The sequence below is a fragment of the Eucyclogobius newberryi genome, unplaced genomic scaffold (assembly GCF_026437365.1).
Source record: "Eucyclogobius newberryi isolate DKJ021-1_F unplaced genomic scaffold, fEucNew1.0.hap1 SCAF_119, whole genome shotgun sequence".
Lineage (NCBI taxonomy): Eukaryota > Metazoa > Chordata > Actinopteri > Gobiiformes > Gobiidae > Eucyclogobius > Eucyclogobius newberryi.
The window spans coordinates 140,848-160,928 of NW_027315745.1; the positions used below are offsets into that span (position 1 = coordinate 140,848).

General features: G+C 44.4%; 1 protein-coding gene across 1 annotated transcript in view; it reads right to left on the bottom strand.

The window, feature by feature from the left end:
* Positions 1–19,573, bottom strand: part of etfdh (electron transfer flavoprotein dehydrogenase) — a 22,935-nt gene extending 3,362 nt beyond the window's left edge. Inside the window, exons 1-11 of the mRNA XM_072440273.1 lie at positions 19,409–19,573; positions 13,550–13,702; positions 11,557–11,786; positions 10,005–10,086; positions 9,776–9,894; positions 7,464–7,541; positions 7,239–7,385; positions 5,883–6,023; positions 4,873–5,016; positions 2,442–2,610; positions 17–199 (exon numbers count right to left, since the gene is read on the bottom strand). Of these exons, the coding sequence (XP_072296374.1) occupies positions 17–199; positions 2,442–2,610; positions 4,873–5,016; positions 5,883–6,023; positions 7,239–7,385; positions 7,464–7,541; positions 9,776–9,894; positions 10,005–10,086; positions 11,557–11,786; positions 13,550–13,702; positions 19,409–19,439 (1,477 nt within the window). The 5' untranslated portion in view covers positions 19,440–19,573. The remainder of the gene's footprint in view (positions 1–16; positions 200–2,441; positions 2,611–4,872; positions 5,017–5,882; positions 6,024–7,238; positions 7,386–7,463; positions 7,542–9,775; positions 9,895–10,004; positions 10,087–11,556; positions 11,787–13,549; positions 13,703–19,408) is intronic.
* Between the last annotated feature and the right edge of the window lie 508 nt (positions 19,574–20,081).

Here is a 20,081-nt window from a genome sequence, read left to right on the forward strand (position 1 = left end):
CCCCGTCTGGACTCACCGCAGTGTTTGAGCGTCCAGGGCTCTTTGCCTCGTAGGATCCAGTAGAAGAGCCCGGTGTAGACCATGCCTCCGTACAGGCCGAAATAGTTATGGAAGGACGGGCGGATGTTCCTCACCGCGTGAAGCTCTTTCCAAATGGACGAGGACTTCAGCATGTCGCTGTACTCCGGCACGTGCAGACCTGGCAACAAAGAACAGACACGGTGTCGTTTTTACCTCTTAATATGCAATTTAGGTAGTTAAAAACCTTGGTCGAATAAGTTGCAGAATAGAGTTCGAACGAAAAAAGTCGTGGCTCTGTATTTTACAGTTCAGTCTAGGTCACCTTAGAAATCATGAACAATATTTCATCTAGCTGCGCTTTCGAATATAAGTGAGCAGCAATCGAACAGCTTTATACATCAAAACGACTGGATGCTCAAAATATCCCTCCCCAAAGTCCATCGGTTCTCCACATTTAAAGAGAGATGTGACGTGGAACTGGAATAGACTGAAAATGAAAAATAGTCCTTAGAACGTGCAAGTGTGCAATAATCCAGCAGATGGAGTCGTGTATGGACCAAGAGCGAACGGGGCAATGGACCAAAGAAAGAAAACCCAGCCACAACAAAGTGACTAATCTGAGCATATCACTGGCTTCAAACATCTGCTGCATCACGCCACCAATGAAAATACTGTAAATATGATTAAATACAGCGAGAACTCGGAGCGGACCACATACAGCAGAGTAAAAGTAACAATAAATCAGTTTCATATTTGTCTGCCATTTGTAGGAGTTACAGACGGCTTAGAATATTCTGGTAGATTAATACTTGAGGAGTGCTTTATGAATCTTAATATGAAGAATGTAGAGCTCCACATGCCATGTTTATGACTTTATGCATCTACCATCTAAGACATGAATTAACTGGATGTTATTATGGAAATGTATATTTAATTATTGATAAAGATGTCATCCTGAGCTAAAAAGGGGCCGTGTTACACGTTACTATGCCTCAAGTCAATGTTCAAGTTTCACACTTCAGCATTTCCATGACAAATCCAGCCGCACAAAGCTGTAAAGGGCATTATATTCATTCAGTCCCGTAGTTTAGTGGAGACTATTGCATTTCATTTACTCGTTCCTCTGCAAATAGCATTTTCGTGACGTTTTCCTCGCTGGTAATTTAACCGTCGACAGCGTCTGTGATGGATGCACTTTCCGGCCTTTGCAGTTTTATTTTTTAATAACTTTGAAAACTTGAGTGAACTTCCCAGCCGACCTTTCCCGACTGCTGCATGCCGTTATCTGACATTTAACCCGCCCACATTCACCGATACCAAGTTTGTGGAGCAGAACCTTTGGTTTTAAAGTGAAATTTCAAACTTGGGGTAAATATTCAGAATGTGATGTAAAATTTAAATGATTACAAGTAACTTTAGCCATCCATCACTGCCTGGTAAATGTCACTTAATTTACGTCATATCAGAATAAAGATAAAGCAAAATCACAATAACTTAATATTTAATCTAAGTTTAATACCTGTCTATGTAAAGAAACAGATTTATTTTCTTCTCATTTTCGATTGTAATGGTAATTTATGTCAAGGTGACACACAATTGAAATAAAGAATAATACTTATGTTTATACTGTGAATGGTTTAGTCTTCATTGTAAACAAATAAGGAAAATCAAATGGAAAAAAAAAAATTGTTTAGTAACTTTCTATAAATGTCAAGGAAAGTTTCAAATTGTTTAAATTAAAAGACGAAGGCCTGAGACGTTCAGGTACATCAAGCAATTTAGCAACAGCCACAACACGTGATGTAAATCCAGCACAAGCAAACTACTACTACGCTGCTGCTCCTCGATTACGCGAGGAAGAAGCACCAACAGAGCAAAGCATTGGCTGCTCTTTTAGTCTGTTACTCTTTTAAAATGAAGTTTAAATTAGAGGATAAGAGCGCATCCAACACAGAAATACAGCAAATACTTATTTTTTTTGCGCTGTAAATGTACTAATGGAGAACTCTAAAAAAATACTGGATTGATAACGGTTTGGATTAGAACCCAGTCTCTTATGTTGTTGGAACGGCATTAAAAGCTCTGATTTTACTTTCACAACACGGTGGAGGGACTGTACTTGGTCTTTCTTGCCACGTGCAGTTGATTTGACTCTCCTAAAACTAAATTGGACATGTAACTGTGTTTTTGCCATTCAGGAAATTTGCATGATTTGTATAATCCTGTTCAAATCAGACTAGGCTAGACGTTTGGGTTTTACTGCATGTGAACGTCGTGACAGAAAGACGGAAAAATCCAATTTTCACATCTTCAAAAAGTCTCAAAACAGAGTTACCTACAGTCTGATCGAGCGGTGGAATTTAGAGCAGAATCCATAAGTGAGTTTTGTGTGCGCTTTAGCCGTGTTTGAGATTCCACACCTGCCGTCTCAGAGTCCAGGTCCTGCGCGGTCACTTTGGGGAAGATGGCGTCCGCGGCCAGCATGCCCGACTTCATGGCCGTGTGCGTGCCTTTGATCTTGGGGACGTTCATGAAGCCGGGACTGCAGCCGATCAGCAGCCCGCCGGGGAAGGTCAGCTTTGGGATGGACTGAGGAACAAGAGGAGGGAGACATGGTGACATTAGAGAACGTGTAGATGTAGAAAACGTCACATGATAAGAAATATAGACTGTACACTGGGGCTGTGTAAGTCATTGGACTTCAATTGTGAATATTGGGAGTAGAATTATGGCTCAAATTGATTCCAAAAAATGTATTCTGCTGTATTCTGTTTCATGTGGAGCCTTATACTTTAGATATATTAAACTTTCTAGGTTGACTTTTGATAGAACACAAATAATAATCATACATAGAGATTATTTTAGGTGAGACACTGGAGGTGACAAGTAGGCGCTCCTGTAATTGAGTCTAGTATCATTTAATTATGAATTGCTATTCAGTAAATAAATAGGTGTATATTTTAACATTTTGCCTAATTTAAACTTTATTTCAGTATGTAAGTCCTCTTCAAAGACAAACTGTCCGGCCGCTGTGCTAAATGCCTTTGTTTGAGCAAATATGTGGCTTTAGTATAAACTCGTTCTACAATGTTTTTCTGTCGCCTCAAATAATTGAAGCTTTTTGATGCATTTCATGTCCAACAAATGAAGTTCTGTCACTTTCAGCCTCAGAGTGTCGTCCTCTGAGGGTCAAACGTGTCAAACTAAAGTGAGATAAGGTTCTCCAGAGGAAGTGCCTTCTGCTGCTGCAGAGGAGACGCTCAGATGCACAGCAGGTCTCCAGGCTCCGGCTCCTCAGGGGCCCGGGCCCAGGCTCCGACTCCTCAGGGGCCCAGGCTCCAGCTCCTCAGGGGCCCAGGCTCCGGCTCCTCAGGGGCCCAGGCTCCGGCTCCTCAGGGGCCCAGGCTCCGGCTCCTCAGGGGCCCAGTCCCACTGCTACAGAAATCCATCTATCCTCCAGGAAAGAAGTGAGTTCAAGTCCCACTTATCACCAAACGTCTCTCAGGATTATAGAGCCTGACAAGTTGGAAAAGGGTTATTCAGGCGCCCCCGCCTCTGCGCCCCCGCCTCTGCGCCCCCGCCTCTGCGCCCCCGCCTCTGCGCCCCCGCCTAAACTCTAAAGAACTACAACTGAAGCTTTTTCTACAATAAACTCTATAGAGATCATTCACCGACGTCACAAAACCACGTGATCGCATATGTTGCCGCCCTCTTGTCATCATACGTTGCCGCCCCCTTGTCATACGTTGCCGCCCCCTTGTCAGTCACTTGTTACGTTCCTTTGCACTGATAGAGCGTGGAAAGTGATCTCAAACGTAAATGATGGAGGCCCCAGAGCTTTCAGATGCCACGAACTCCTTGGATGAGCTGCACACAGGTCAATATTTAGAAAAGCTGTGATCAATCAACTCAGATCCATATGTTATGCCTAAATCACGACTCTTCCAGATATCTCCAAGCCACTGGTCCCATGGTTCACAAGTCCACATTTTGATCAAAGGCTCTACGCCTGAATAAAACTGATGTTATTCTACAGCGTTTATGCTCCAGAGCTCCAGCGCAGGCAGCGGTGCGCGAGTCTGCATGCCCGGGGTTCAGTCTCCTGCACCGGGCTGAACAGCTGTCAGCTCCGCCACGCGAGTGAGTGACAAATGATAGAACTTCAGATCAACAAAGAGTCTACTTTGAACCTAAATAAAACTGATTCTACAGCGTGCGCAGAAGAGATATATATAGATATATATCTATATATATCTATATATATCTGCCACATAAACCTTCACCATTGTGATAATAGTAAAGAGTGCGATATTAATGAAGTTTTGAGCCTCTTTGAACCGTGTTTCGACGTAAATCGAAGCAGAAAACTCCGGTATAGAATGGGCTTGTATAGGGGGACACGCACTGATGGCCAAGAGCCTGAAGGAGCGTGGGGGGAGCGTGGAGGAGCGTGGGGGGAGCGTGGGAGGAGCGTGGGGGGAGCGTGGAGGAGCGTGGAGGAGCGTGGAGGAGCGTGGAGGAGCGTGGGGGGAGCGTGGGGGGAGCGTGGGGGGAGCGTGGGAGAGCGTGGGGGGAGCGTGGGGGGAGCGTGGGAGAGCGTGGGAGAGCGTGGGGGGAGCGTGGGGGAGCGTGGGGGGAGCGTGGAGGAGCGTGGGAGGAGCGTGGGGGGAGCGTGGAGGAGCGTGGGGGGAGCGTGGGGGGAGCGTGGGAGGAGCGTGGGGGGAGCGTGGGAGGAGCGTGGGGGGAGCGTGGGAGGAGCGTGGGAGGAGCGTGGAGGAGCGTGGGGGGAGCGTGGGGGGAGCGTGGGGGGCGGCCGTGTGACGTCACGTGAGTGCTCTCTATAGTCCATACCTGGTAGCCTCCTTCGTTGAGGGCCCTGGCTCCGTAGGCGATGCGGTGGCCCCCCTCCAGGGTAGGGGCCACAAAGGGGTGGTGCTTCCAGCGCTGGAACTCTCTGAAGGGGCTCAGGTACGGGTTGGAGTAGTCCAGACCGATCTATGTGGAGAAAGGACAAAGTTAGGAACGTTTGTGAGCCTCAAGCACTTTCGTAACCCGGCCAACCAAGACTGTCAGGGAGTGACAGAAATGCATGGTCCTGTATCAAGACAAACACGGTGTTACTGCATGTGTGGATCTATGATTGTACTGATTCTTTTTCCTCTGAGTTTTTGTGCCAGGATAAATGTTGCAACGTCATTTACATATTGACTTATTCTTGATAACAGAAAAGAACAGGACTAACTAGAATCCAAGGTCGGAACACTAAGAACTGTAAAGCAGAGAAAAGAGAGGTTCTGATGTTTGCTCTATTTCAGAGATGATGTCATCCACAGTGATTGGATGTGGGACCAAGGATTTGCTTGACTTGGGCCCCACACGCTCCAACTTTCAAAAGAAAGTAAGAAGGATGTGCCATCACTGGGCAAAATAACGGCTTACTTGTAATAACCATGCAACTGAACTAGAAGACCAATTTCATGTCCAAATGTAACAGACTCATAAAATGTAGTTAAGCAAGACAATTGTGAATCACTTTAATGACAGGGGGAAAAGAAAGTAAAATGGTGTTTTTTGTGTTTATTAAGAAATCAATTTGTTTTAAATGGGAGTTTTAATTACTGTTCCACTATTGAACAACAACATAATAGGCAAGAGCTACTTATTGAAGTACAAAACCAGAGCTGAAGCAGGTACATCACCTACTCCTGTCTCCCTCCTGTGTCTCACTCGTGTCCTTCCTAATCATATCATTTTAATACTGGTTGTCCAAAAGAAGTTTAAAAATGATTTGACCTTTAAGGCATTAAGAATAATGAAAGATAATATCCATCTTGTTTAACACATCCTTCCCTCTCACTTACCACAAAGCCCAGGGCCACCAGCGGCTCTCCTTCGTTCAGGTGGTAGAGGAAGGAGCCCCCGTACGTTTGTCTGTTCAGGGGCCAGCCCACAGAATGCTCCACTCTGCCCGGCCTCCACTTCTTCTCATCGATCATCCACACCTGCACCAGAGGCCGTATTACACATTCATGCACCGTGTTAATCAAAGATGGAAGTCAATTATTTGTGGAAAGTCAATATTGGAAGTGCAAGGTTTATTTCAGGATCTTAATTGGGCACTGAGGAGTAAGAAGGTGCATGAAATACATTGTGTTCTCAAAACCCTTCAAAATTCTAGTCCTGACTTTCAGAGCGTTGCATGGTCAGATCTGATCACACTGGACACTCGCCCTCGCTCACTGAGGTCTTTGGATCAGAAACTGCAGTTGGTTCCTCGCACTCGCTTTGGGACCAGAGGAGACGGATCCTTCCAGACTGTTCCAGACTGTGGAATGATCTTCCGCTCTCCCTGCCGTCACTGGACTCTGTTGTTGCTTCTAAGGGTCAGCTCAAAACCTTTTCATTTAGGTCAAGCCTTTTAATTGCATTTTCTTTAGGGACTGATTTAACTGTATATTGTTGCTCCCTGTAAGTTCTTTGTGTTTCTGTGAATCACTTTGTTGAAAAGTAAGTAGCACCTTTCACAAGTCACATATTATCCTCAGCACATGACAGTATGAAGATTGCTTAATAGTTAATAAAGGCAAACATTTCTATCTGACCCATGTGCTTTCCATCAGTGCATTTCAAAATATAAAAAAGTACAGTACAAAAGTCTTCAGCTTGGCTTTGAACAGAGGTAAAGTTGTGACTGACCTGAACTCCAGGGACAAAGAGTTCTAAAGTCTAGGACCGGCCATTGCACTGGTCAATTCTAGAACTTATCAAAGCAGTGGCTTGGCCTTTTCTAGGTCTGTCGGGCAAAGAAAGGGCTGGACTTCAGCCAGAAGATGGAGTTAGAAGAAGCACAGTCAATGTGTTTATCAAACTTGACTTCCCAATGAGATCAAGCACAAACAATATCAAGTGAAGAATTCAAGTATGTTGAAAGTTCTCCTACTTTATGGAATTCATGGAGGGACTGAGAAAGTGAGACCGAATCTAAAAATTAAAATAATCCAGAAAACACATTGTATGATTTTAAATGATTTTTGAGTTTGCCAGATAAACTACGTCATATAAAGACACGTTGTTGCTTATGTCCAATCATTGCAGCTCTAGAAAATGATCCTGGTTTAATCCATTTTCAAACACACGGAGGGTTTTAGGAGGCTGACCACACCGCTGTGCCCCCTGGTGGACAGTCCTGCATGTGTCTGCAGGAGAATACATCTCACCTCCTTCAGGCCGATGGCGTAGGTCTGCGGTTCACAGTTTTCTCGCAGGTTAAACTTCTGGTACAACTGTTTGGCCAAGTGTCCGTGACAGCCCTCTCCGAAGATGGTGACTTTGGCGTGCAGCTCCATTCCTCGCTCGAAAACGTCCTGCAGCGAAACAAGACTTGAATGACCTGGCTCTTTCCTTAAGGCGTCGTCAGGAATGAAGTGTGTCGGACTGTGAACCTTTGGGGATCCGTCCTTGGCAATGCCCACGTCATTAGTTGCGATTCCTTTTACACTGCCATCTTCATGAAACAAAACCTGCAACACAAACATCACGTCTATTCAAACAAAAAATGTGTTCCCATTGTTTTTTGGAGTTATTGATATAAAAGTGAGTATTTTGGTTGAGGAATTAACATTACATTAAGAATATATTGCAGACCCTTATACATGTTGTTGGTAGTTAATGCTGTTTAGATATTTTAACACTTTTAAATAAAAGTCTAAACATTGAGACACTATTATGTGTTTTACACACACACAGATCCCCATTACACGCAGACATTTGAATAAAATGAAAGCCAACATGAAGTCCTCCATTCTCCTGATTCTCCAACCGGAATCAACAAGTGTCCACAGTGTCCGCTCCAGCCTTATTTTAGTCAAAGTTCATGTGGAGATTGCTGTATATAATGAGCTTTAAATGCTTCTCAAAATGTGCTTTACACATATGGTGCATTATTCTTTCTCTATTCATTCACACCTTGGTGGTAGCAAGCAGTTAATTCAGGAGTCAGAGCTGCCCAGGGGCAGACTGTTGGAGATGTGACATTCATTGTTCATTTATAAAAGTTCTTCTGGAACAAAACTGCACAAACCATGTGACCGCCTGCTCCCCAATCCCTGAAGAGACCTAGACCATGTTCTCCCACTTCCTGTACTACCCACACCATAAAACAAGTACATACTGAAATAACACCAGTGCCAGCTCGTACCTTTGGACAAATATACCAGCTCAGCGTGGACAGTATTGTTGGTCTCGTGTATCTGCCCCAAGCATTTATTGCAATGGAACACTTTATAACATTTAGTTGTCAGTGCCTACAATAAAAGTAATTTGAGTGACAGCCAGGACTCTTAATCCAGTGAGAGGCAGGAGGAGGGAACAAGCGAGACAATCCAGCGTCCATCAGGGACCGCTCCAACATGTGGTGATGAAGACAACATTAAGACAATAACATTCATCCACAACACACCAACTCTTCCGCCTTCACGGCCCCTTCCCGCCTTCACGGCCCCTTCCCGCCTTCAAGGCCCCTTCCCGCCTTCAAGGCCCCTTCCCGCCTTCACGGCCCCTTCCCGCCTTCACGGCCCCTTCCCTCCTTCACGGCCCCTTCCCTCCCTTCCCGCCTTCACGGCCCCTTCCCGCCTTCACGGCCCCTTCCCGCCTTCACGGCCCCTTCCCGCCTTCACGGCCCCTTCCCGCCTTCACGGCCCCTTCCCGCCTTCACGGCCCCTTCCCTCCCTTCCCGGCCCCTTCCCTCCCTTCCCGCCTTCACGGCCCCTTCCCGCCTTCACGGCCCCTTCCCTCCTTCACGGCCCCTTCCCTCCCTTCCCGCCTTCACGGCCCCTTCCCGCCTTCACGGCCCCTTCCCGCCTTCACGGCCCCTTCCCGCCTTCACGGCCCCTTCCCGCCTTCACGGCCCCTTCCCGCCTTCACGGCCCCTTCCCTCCCTTCCCGGCCCCTTCCCTCCCTTCCCGCCTTCACGGCCCCTTCCCGCCTTCACGGCCCCTTCCCTCCTTCACGGCCCCTTCCCTCCCTTCCCGCCTTCACGGCCCCTTCCCGCCTTCACGGCCCCTTCCCGCCTTCACGGCCCCTTCCCGCCTTCACGGCCCCTTCCCGCCTTCACGGCCCCTTCCCGCCTTCACGGCCCCTTCCCGCCTTCACGGCCCCTTCCCGCCTTCACGGCCCCTTCCCGCCTTCAAGGCCCCTTCCCGCCTTCACGGCCCCTTCCCGCCTTCACGGCCCCTTCCCGCCTTCACGGCCCCTTCCCTCCTTCACGGCCCCTTCCCTCCTTCACGGCCCCTTCCCTCCCTTCCCGCCTTCACGGCCCCTTCCCGCCTTCACGGCCCCTTCCCGCCTTCACGGCCCCTTCCCGCCTTCACGGCCCCTTCCCTCCTTCACGGCCCCTTCCCTCCTTCACGGCCCCTTCCCTCCCTTCCCGCCTTCACGGCCCCTTCCCTCCTTCACGGCCCCTTCCCTCCTTCACGGCCCCTTCCCTCCCTTCCCGCCTTCACGGCCCCTTCCCGCCTTCACGGCCCCTTCCCTCCTTCACGGCCCCTTCCCGCCTTCACGGCCCCTTCCCGCCTTCACGGCCCCTTCCCGCCTTCACGGCCCCTTCCCGCCTTGACGGCCCCTTCCCGCCTTCACGGGCCTTTCCCGCCTTCACGGCCCCTTCCCTCCTTCACGGCCCCTTCCCTCCTTCACGGCCCCTTACGCCTTCACGGCCCCTTCCCTCCTTCACGGCCCCTTACGCCTTCACGGCCCTCACCTCTGAAGCAGCGTATCCTGGGTAGATCTCCACGCCCAGCTCCTCCGCCTGCTCCCCCAGCCAGCGCACCAGGTTTCCCATGCGCACGATGTAGTTTCCATGGTTCCTCATGGGCAGCCCTGGTCAAAGCAATTCAAATCCATTTGTACAAAAAAATCCCAATGACTGACGAATTTTCCATTCATTGCAAAAAGAATTGGAATTGGAAATGATTGAAAGTTGAGATTACCTGGCAACATAGGAACAGGTATTCTGTGTTTTTCAGTTAAAATGCTGAAAATGTCTTCAGTCACCTCAGTGTGGAGCGGAGCCTGTGGGGAGAGCACAACATGACATTTAGTACTCTCTCTTATTTATACATGGTCCCTGTTCAAACACAACACAACAGACAAACACAAGATACTGAAACACAAATTAGACATTAAATAGTAATTAACCAATACATAAAACACATTTATACACACAATACAAGATAACTTTATATAAAACAAGTGTATCACTGCTGGTCGTCATTGACCAGAGCTTTAAAATCATTAAGGCATAAAGTGATTTCATTTTAAAAGTCTGTTTTGTTCCACAGGAGAAAGCAAATTGTTGAAATCCTTTTTCCTGTCTCTGTGTTGATACGATGGGATTGTAAGATAAAACATGTCCTGAGACTTCCAGTGGTGAATACTTGAACTAATGTGCAATAACCTGGAGCCAGTATAAGTGACAGTGGTGAGTTCTGTGTCCTGAACCTTAGAGCTGAACCTTAGAGCTGAACCTCAGAGCTGAACCTCTATTTGTAATACTTGTTCAATAAAACTACTACAAAGCCTAAGAAAATATATATTTTTCAGGTCACTTTTGGGTCTTTTGGAGAACAGTATTCTTTTTGTTTTAATAGAATTCATTAGCAGTTTTAAATGAACACTTTCGTTGGATGGAGTGAAAATCCTCTTGAATAATATTCATTTTGAATCACTCGTGCACAAGAAGGTGCCTTAGCGTCTGGAAGAGCAAATAACGGTCATAGGAAACAGCTTGAGCTCTATTTGTGAGGTCATCTGCAAACCTTTTTTCAGATGTGATGAGTTTCACCAAAAGGACAAATTCTGGGATCAATGATGATTCATGAGTCAGAATATCTTACCAAACAGTCACAGAAATGACCTCACAGTTTACTTTGCACAAGGACGTGCATGGTATATATTGCATTGCTCCAGAATGAGAGGATGTCATCATTTCAGATCATGTAAATCTATAAGAAATCTACTGAAATATAGAACCCTTTTATGTCATTTATTCAGTTTGTTCCCGTACAAACCTGATATTGAAGGAGTCTAAGTCATGTTGGGTTCTCTTTCACTTTCTCCATCAAATGTGTTTTTGTGATGAGAATTGTCGACAGTGAAAAGAGGTTTTGCTTCAGTAAGAGCAGTTCTTATGGTCCAAATCAAACAGCAATGACCCGTCTGCATCTAATTATAAAACATTATTAATGATCCCAAACGCAGAAATAATGTGTCGTGATCATTTGTGATCAGACCAAGTCTTATTAGCATTACCACAACAAAATCAGTGTTGCACCAGTTTTGAGATATGGATTGTTACATTAGGCAATAGTGATATCAATATTATCCAGATGTGCAGCCCTAAAGTGAGGAATGAGTTTGATGCATTAAAAAGTCAGTGCTGGACCTGTCGCCTCTGTATCCATGTCCATCTGCAGTAAGTTGAAGAAAACATGAATAAAGACTAAGATGTGACAATAGCATCATAAACATTAGCGTGCTGACCCCTCGCTCTTTCCAGTCGGGGAAGAGTTCTGTGAGAGCGCTGGGTTCCAGACACGCCCCGGACAGAGTGTGCGCTCCGATCTGAGAGGCCTTCTCCACCAGGCACACCCGGAGCTCCTTCTCCTGCTCCAGGGCCAGCTGCTTCAGGCGGATGGCAGCAGACAGACCCGCAGGACCCCCACCCACTATCACCACGTCAGCCTCGTCTGCGAAGCGCTCCATCTCCACGCCTGGAAGAGAAACACCACCACCACAAACATGGTCAAGACCCTGAAGTCTAGACCCTGAAGTCTAGACCCTGAAGTCTAGACCCTGAAGTCCCTGAAGTCTAGACCCTCAAGTCTAGACCCTCAAGTCTAGACCCTGAAGTCTAGACCCTGAAGTCTAGACCCTGAAGTCTAGACCCTGAGTCTAGACCCTCAAGTCTAGACCCTGAAGTCAAGACCCTGAAGTCTCGCTAGACTAGACCCTGAAGTCAAGACCCTGAAGTCTCGCTAGACTAGACCCTGAAGTCAAGACCCTGAATTCTAGACCCTGAATTCTAGACCCTGAAGTCAAGACCCTGAAGTCAAGACCCTGAAGTCAAGACCCTGAAGTCAAGACCCTGAATTCTAGACCCTGAATTCTAGACCCTCAAGTCAAGACCCTGAAGTCAAGACCCTCAAGTCTAGACCCTGAAGTCAAGACCCTGAAGTCTAGACCCTCAAGTCTAGACCCTGAAGTCAAGACCCTGAAGTCAAGACCCTCAAGTCTAGACCCTGAAGTCTAGACCCTGAAGTCTAGACCCTGAAGTCTAGACCCTGAGTCTAGACCCTCAAGTCTAGACCCTGAAGTCAAGACCCTGAAGTCTCGCTAGACTAGACCCTGAAGTCAAGACCCTGAAGTCTCGCTAGACTAGACCCTGAAGTCAAGACCCTGAATTCTAGACCCTGAATTCTAGACCCTGAAGTCAAGACCCTGAAGTCAAGACCCTGAATTCTAGACCCTCAAGTCAAGACCCTGAAGTCAAGACCCTGAAGTCAAGACCCTGAAGTCTAGACCCTCAAGTCTAGACCCTGAAGTCAAGACCCTGAAGTCAAGACCCTGAAGTCTAGACCCTCAAGTCTAGACCCTGAAGTCAAGACCCTGAAGTCTAGACCCTCAAGTCTAGACCCTGAAGTCAAGACCCTGAAGTCTAGACCCGTGCTCTCTTTTCACCCAATATTCCCTAAACACAAAAGTAAGTTACCCACAAATGAAAAAGTAGCCTTCTGTCTAATGTTTGGCTTTATTTTGAGGAGATGGACTTAGTTTAGTCGTGTTTAAGACGATCGCACACATTTTCAAATTGAGAAATACTGATTTAGACAATTCTAAACGTGTTCTGAAATATATGGAATTCTTGGATTAGTTCAGCAGTTCAGATTTCAGTCTGAAATGGTAAAGCTCCTGGATGTGTATAATGTGTATTTACTACTAAAAACAATTCATTTAAAATATAATCCGATCTAGAATCTAGAAAATCACAATTAGCTCTTTTCCCCAAACGGTTCAGTCCTGTAGAAATGACCTGCAGCTCTCCTCACACAGATGACACTATGTGGGTGGCACACTTCAGATAACAAATAAAAGGCTGAATGACTTATAACCTTGGTAAATAATGCAGTGAAAATCCATTTCAAAGATTTCCCCTGCATCAGATTTTATGAAAAATAAACCAACATAATTTCAAAGGGAAATTAGTATCAAGATAAAAGACAAACTGTGAATACAAGACACAATATTAAAGGTTAAACCTTGTAAATATGTAATATTTGTTTGTTTGCACTTGTTATGAGTGACTGGTTATGAGTGATCAAATGAGTCATGAGATTTCCTGGCAATACTGAGAATAAAGAGGTTGTGATTGAAGTAGAACTTTTTAAAGAAATAACAGCTTGTTTCTTGTTTCTTGTACCAGTCCCTTCCATAAACACTTTGCTGACATAGGAATATTACAAAAGCATGTTTCTACCTTCCCATCTGGAGTCCTTGTCCCGGGGGTGGATGGAGTAGTGTGTGGTGATGCGAGGGGCCACAGAGGAGCAGGTTCTTCTGTGCAGGGCCGTGTAGAGCTGTGGACACACATGTTCTGTCTGCACCGCCCTCCAGCGCACACACCTGTGGGCTGAGACACACAACACGCTGCTACAATTCACACTTTATGAACCGGGTTTGATCTGTTTTTCATCCGTCGGCCCTCGAGGCAGCTACTGTTGTGATTCTGGGCGTTACAAAAATAAATTGACTTGAGTATTTTCTTTGTTTACTAGATGTATTGTGTAAGCTGCGGTACACAACTTATTTTATTGTTAAGAGTAAACACAATATCAGGCCGCTTCACTGTATCCAATTATAAAAAGGTATGGATTGCAGACATGGTTATATGTTATATGTGTGGCTGTTTTGTTTGGGGAGGAGAGACTATTGTTCAGTATTAAAGTACTTGTGAAATCCTCTGTTGATGGTTATGTTGTGTTCAGAATCACACATTGGTGAGGGAAAACTGTTGTCACTTTGGACAGAAATTCCATAAGTTTGGAAATAAGCTTTTGTTCTACTGTGAAAATGACATGATCCAGCAGTTCTAACTAATTATATAGATCCGTCAGAAGCTTTTGACGCCGTCGACAATGCGGTTTTAAAAACAGATCATTTTGCTCAGGATTGTCAGAGCGAGCAGCTGCATGGTTCTCAGTGGATTTGAACAGGACTCACGTTAAATATGAAGTCTTTGTTCTTATTTTGTTGTTGTCCACAGGGGATGACACAGGGCTCAGTTTTGCCCCCCCCCCCCTATTTATCAATGACTTAACACGCCAACATGCATTTTTATGCTGATGACAGTTATTTACTGCTATGGATCATCTCTTGCTTGGGCCAAAGCCTTTTGTAGTCCAGCAACTGACGAAACTAAGCTAATCTCTGTCTCAGTCTGTTCCAGTAGTGTCCACTCTGTAGCGGGCGTCCACTCTGTAGCGTCCACTCTGTAGCGTCCACTCTGTAGCGTCCACTCTGTAGCGTCCACTCTGTAGCGTCCACTCTTGAAGGGAATGTCATAGACGTGGATCTTGAACACAAATATCTCGGTGTTTTGATTGATGACTCACTTTTAAAACACACATAGGAAAACTTGGGAAGAAAGGAAAAATCAAATTGTTTTTTTTTTCTTCCGTAATAAATTGTGTTTCTTTTGAAGTGAAAAGGCGAATTGTTATTGCAAAGTTTTTTTTTAAAATCTGAGATGGATTATGGTGATCTTTAGTGTCTGAATGCTTCTTCTTCATGTCTTCAGATGGACAGTTTCTCATGCGTCTCTGAGGTTCATTACTGACTGTAGAACCATGAACATCACTGTAGAACCATGAACATCACTGTAGAACCATGAACATCACTGTAGAACCATGAACATCACTGTAGAACCATGAACATCACTGTGACTTGTCCTCAGGAGTGGGACGGCCTCCTCTGGCCACTAGGAGGCAAATACATTGGTACACATGTATTTACATGGCAATGATTGAGTTCCTGTCCATAAATGCTTTTAAAACCATAATAAATGCCATCAAATATGTGCAAATGTTTTTCTTAAGTTATTGTAATGTTAATGTTGTAACTAACTGCCTCTTGGACGCCCTGGTCTACACTGTCTACATCTGTGACCCGGAGTCTGCATTTTTGAATAATTGCGAGTGAGTACAGAGCAGTGGGTGGAGCTATGGGGTAGGTGAAAAATACCATTTTCAGAGCACCTTCATCTCATGCAGGCCAATGCAAGACTACTCAAACATGCAAGAGTCAATCAAACTACAACGGAGTAAATTAAAGGACCTGTATCTGATTTGAACCATGAGCCTTGACCATGAACCCACATGAACGTGTTTTCTGATATGACATTGCACAATGGCACAGAAACAACTGTCTGGGATGGCCTTTTACAGATGTTTCCAGATAATTCACAAATCTCCACCTACTTTTTGCCGTTTTGTCACTCTTGATAAAGCATTATGACCAGGACTCAAGAGTCTGGATCAGTCTAAGGCAGTTGTTTTCCACTGATTCTTGGTGAACAATGTAATGATGAGAGGTGACACTGGTCTGTCCATTATGTTTTTACCCAAAACGCACAGAATACATTACAGTTTTACCACATACCAGGCATAACATCAGGTAAAGGCTCTTAATGATGAGGGAAGACACTGTTATAACATGGCTTATGGAAGGTTTTGTGGAATTTCAATAAATATAATGGGGAAATGGACAGTTACAGATACAACATTATATTCTGATATTTAAACCTGTAATAACATGGAAAGTCCACTCTATTTCCATGGAAATAGAAAGTTAAAACCACACTTTGGAACATTATCCATGGAGATAGAGTGGTATAAAACCTAAGTGTGGATTATTAGAGCCAAAAGAACATCATCTCCATGGAGAAAAGTGGAAGGGTGAAGAATGAGACAGATTTGTGGAGATTCAAACCAGCTCAACGTAAGAACACAGGTTTATATACATTTTAAATCCAATGAAAACATGCTTTTATTTTAGGTTATATTTTGGATAAAAAGTTACACAGTGAGGCTTTAGCATTTCTTTGCTATCAGTGGGGATGTCAAGATTATCAAGTTAAGTTATTAAGTCACAAAACATAACAATTGTGACAAGTTTAGGAGCAGTATAGTTCAATCTATAGTCCAGAAAACAGACTATAGAACATTTTTTAATCGGTTGTTTTAGTCATATTTAACATTATTTTGTCTTTCAGAAAGTTAAATTTCATAAAGCTGGTCACAAACTTGATAAAGAGAAACATATATTTTTCCCCTCCATCCCTTGTTGGGAAATGGGAGGTTTTGTCTATAGGAGTTTTTGTTTATAAGAGTTCTTCTATTAAGAGTGTTTTTTAAACTTCCTATATTCTGTGATCTGTCCTTTTCCTCTGGATCTACTGCGTTGTATCAATGAAATTTCCCCATGTGTGGACAATAAAGGATTATCTTATCTTATCTTATATTAGACTTGGTGAACGATAGAACATTAAAGATTCCACTGGTCCCAGTCTCAATAATCATGAATAATCGATGTTTCTTCCCACATTCGTGACACTAGGACATCTCTAAAATGTCAGGACATCTCTAAAATGTCAGATCATCTCTAGAATGTCAGGACATCTCTAGAGTGTCAGGACATCTCTAGAATGTCAGGACATCTCTAGAATGTCAGATCATCTCTAAAATGTCAGGACATCTCTAAAATGTCAGATCATCTCTAGAATGTCAGATCATCTCTAGAATGTCAGGACATTTCTAAAATGTCAGATCATCTCTAGAATGTCAGATCATCTCTAGAATGTCAGATCATCTCTAGAATGTCAGATCATCTCTAGAATGTCAGGACATCTCTAGAATGTCAGGACATCTCTAGAATGTCAGGACATCTCTAGAATGTCAGGACATCTCTAGAATGTCAGGACATCTCTAGAATGTCAGATCATCTCTAGAATGTCAGATCATCTCTAGAATGTCAGGACATCTCTAGAATGTCAGGACATCTCTAGAATGTCAGGACATCTCTAGAATGTCAGATCATCTCTAGAATGTCAGATCATCTCTAGAATGTCAGATCATCTCTAGAATGTCAGGACATCTCTAGAATGTCAGATCATCTCTAGAATGTCAGATCATCTCTAGAATGTCAGGACATCTCTAGAATGTCAGATCATCTCTAGAGTGTCAGATCATCTCTAGAGTGTCAGATCATCTCTAGAGTGTCAGATCATCTCTAGAGTGTCAGGACATCTCTAGAATGTCAGGACATCTCTAGAGTGTCAGATCATCTCTAGAGTGTCAGGACATCTCTAGAATGTCAGGACATCTCTAAAATGTCAGATCATCTCTAAAATGTCAGATCATCTCTAAAATGTCAGATCATCTCTAAAATGTCAGATCATCTCTAGAATGTCAGACATCTCTAGAATGTCAGGACATCTCTAGAATGTCAGGACATCTCTAGAATGTCAGATCATCTCTAGAATGTCAGATAATCTCTAGAATGTCAGATCATCTCTAGAATGTCAGATCATCTCTAGAATGTCAGGACATCTCTAGAATGTCAGGACATCTCTAGAATGTCAGATAATCTCTAGAATGTCAGGACATCTCTAGAATGTCAGGACATCTCTAGAATGTCAGGACATCTCTAGAATGTCAGGACATCTCTAGAATGTCAGGACATCTCTAGAATGTCAGATCATCTCTAGAATGTCAGATCATCTCTAGAGTGTCAGATCATCTCTAGAGTGTCAGATCATCTCTAGAATGTCAGGACATCTCTAGAATGTCAGGACATCTCTAGAGTGTCAGATCATCTCTAGAGTGTCAGGACATCTCTAGAATGTCAGGACATCTCTAAAATGTCAGATCATCTCTAAAATGTCAGATCATCTCTAAAATGTCAGATCATCTCTAGAATGTCAGATCATCTCTAGAATGTCAGATCATCTCTAGAATGTCAGATCATCTCTAGAATGTCAGGTCATCTCTAGAATGTCAGGTCATCTCTAGAATGTCAGGACATCTCTAGAATGTCAGGACATCTCTAGAATGTCAGGACATCTCTAGAATGTCAGGACATCTCTAGAATGTCAGATCATCTCTAGAATGTCAGGACATCTCTAGAATGTCAGGACATCTCTAGAATGTCAGGACATCTCTAGAATGTCAGGACATCTCTAGAATGTCAGATCATCTCTAGAGTGTCAGATCATCTCTAGAGTGTCAGGACATCTCTAGAGTGTCAGGACATCTCTAGAGTGTCAGGACATCTCTAGAGTGTCAGGACATCTCTAGAATGTCAGGACATCTCTAGAATGTCAGATCATCTCTAGAATGTCAGGTCATCTCTAGAATGTCAGGTCATCTCTAGAATGTCAGATCATCTCTAGAATGTCAGGACATCTCTAGAATGTCAGGACATCTCTAGAATGTCAGGACATCTCTAGAATGTCAGATCATCTCTAGAATGTCAGATCATCTCTAGAGTGTCAGATCATCTCTAGAGTGTCAGATCATCTCTAGAATGTCAGGACATCTCTAGAATGTCAGATCATCTCTAGAGTGTCAGATCATCTCTAGAGTGTCAGATCATCTCTAGAGTGTCAGATCATCTCTAGAGTGTCAGATCATCTCTAGAGTGTCAGGACATCTCTAGAGTGTCAGGACATCTCTAGAGTGTCAGGACATCTGCACCATCTTCACATTGATGATGGTGACAAAGCCTCTTAAAGCAGCTCATGCCTCAGATCAGAGCAACTCAGAGAGAACAAACCAGGACCAGAAGAAACTAGTGACAGATCAAACACACAGCCTTTATCAGAGCAATGCATTCTGGGAGGTGCCACTGCAACAACTCTCCAGAAAGTCACAGACACACAGACAGCTGAGGTTACAAAACACTAAAGTCGAGCAAAATACATGCACGCGCCCTTGTACAACCTCCACAAAGTAATACAACCTCCACAAAGTAATACAACCCGACTAAAGTCCACATTTGCCGTCTAGATCCGGGCCAGTCTAGGGTAAATACAGCGTGTGACCTGGTTATGGGTTGAACTTTAGCCTACATTTAGCTTGATGCTAATTTAAACGAGTTTACGACAGTGAAAAATGACAACAAACCACATTAGGCACAGCCGATCTGAAGCTGGATGACTTTGAACCCCTTTAGTGATAAATAAGAGTGTAGTGCGCGCGTGCCACGACTTTTATAACAGGTTTTCATTGAATGCAGCAGAGGCGAAGGCAGGACTGGCGTGAGCGTTAGCATGTCATACCTTTAGTGGAATATCTGATGGCTGGAAGCATTGTGCGTGCGCCAGTGAAGCGTCACCAGCGCGTCTTTACAGCGGTCAGCGCGTGTGCGGTGGTCAGCTCAGTCTGATGTAACGCGTGTAAACAAGAGCATGTCATTGCTTACAAAACGCGTCTCGTAACTGCGTTTCCTGCGTAGCGTGCGCACGAGCCGTGACGTACGCGCGCCGCCGCTGCGTAAAGCGCGTAGCGGCGCGCGCGCGTCACAGCTGGTCCGCAATACAAACGTATAATAAATAAAAGTATTGTTCTAACTTAAAAGCTGTGAAGACCAACACGCTTTGTTTTGAATTTGAACTGTAAACTGAAGAAAACGTACTTTTGTTTTAATTTTCTATGTTTATTTCGATACTGGAAATGTAATAAGCCTCTAGTAATGTTATAGTTAATATCATTGTATATTTGAATCAAAAGGAAATAATAATAATAATTGCTTTACTTTAGCGCTGAGGCCGCGCCCCCTTTAGAGTGACAACGGTGGTCACCATGGTTACAGATACAACAGGAGGAGGGGGAAACAAATGTTCTCGTTTTGCTCCAAAATACAACAAAATATTGATACTGGCAACACATGGACGGAGAAGGTGGTGAATATTTGGATGAAATCCCAATATCTGATGGAGATCGTTATAAGAA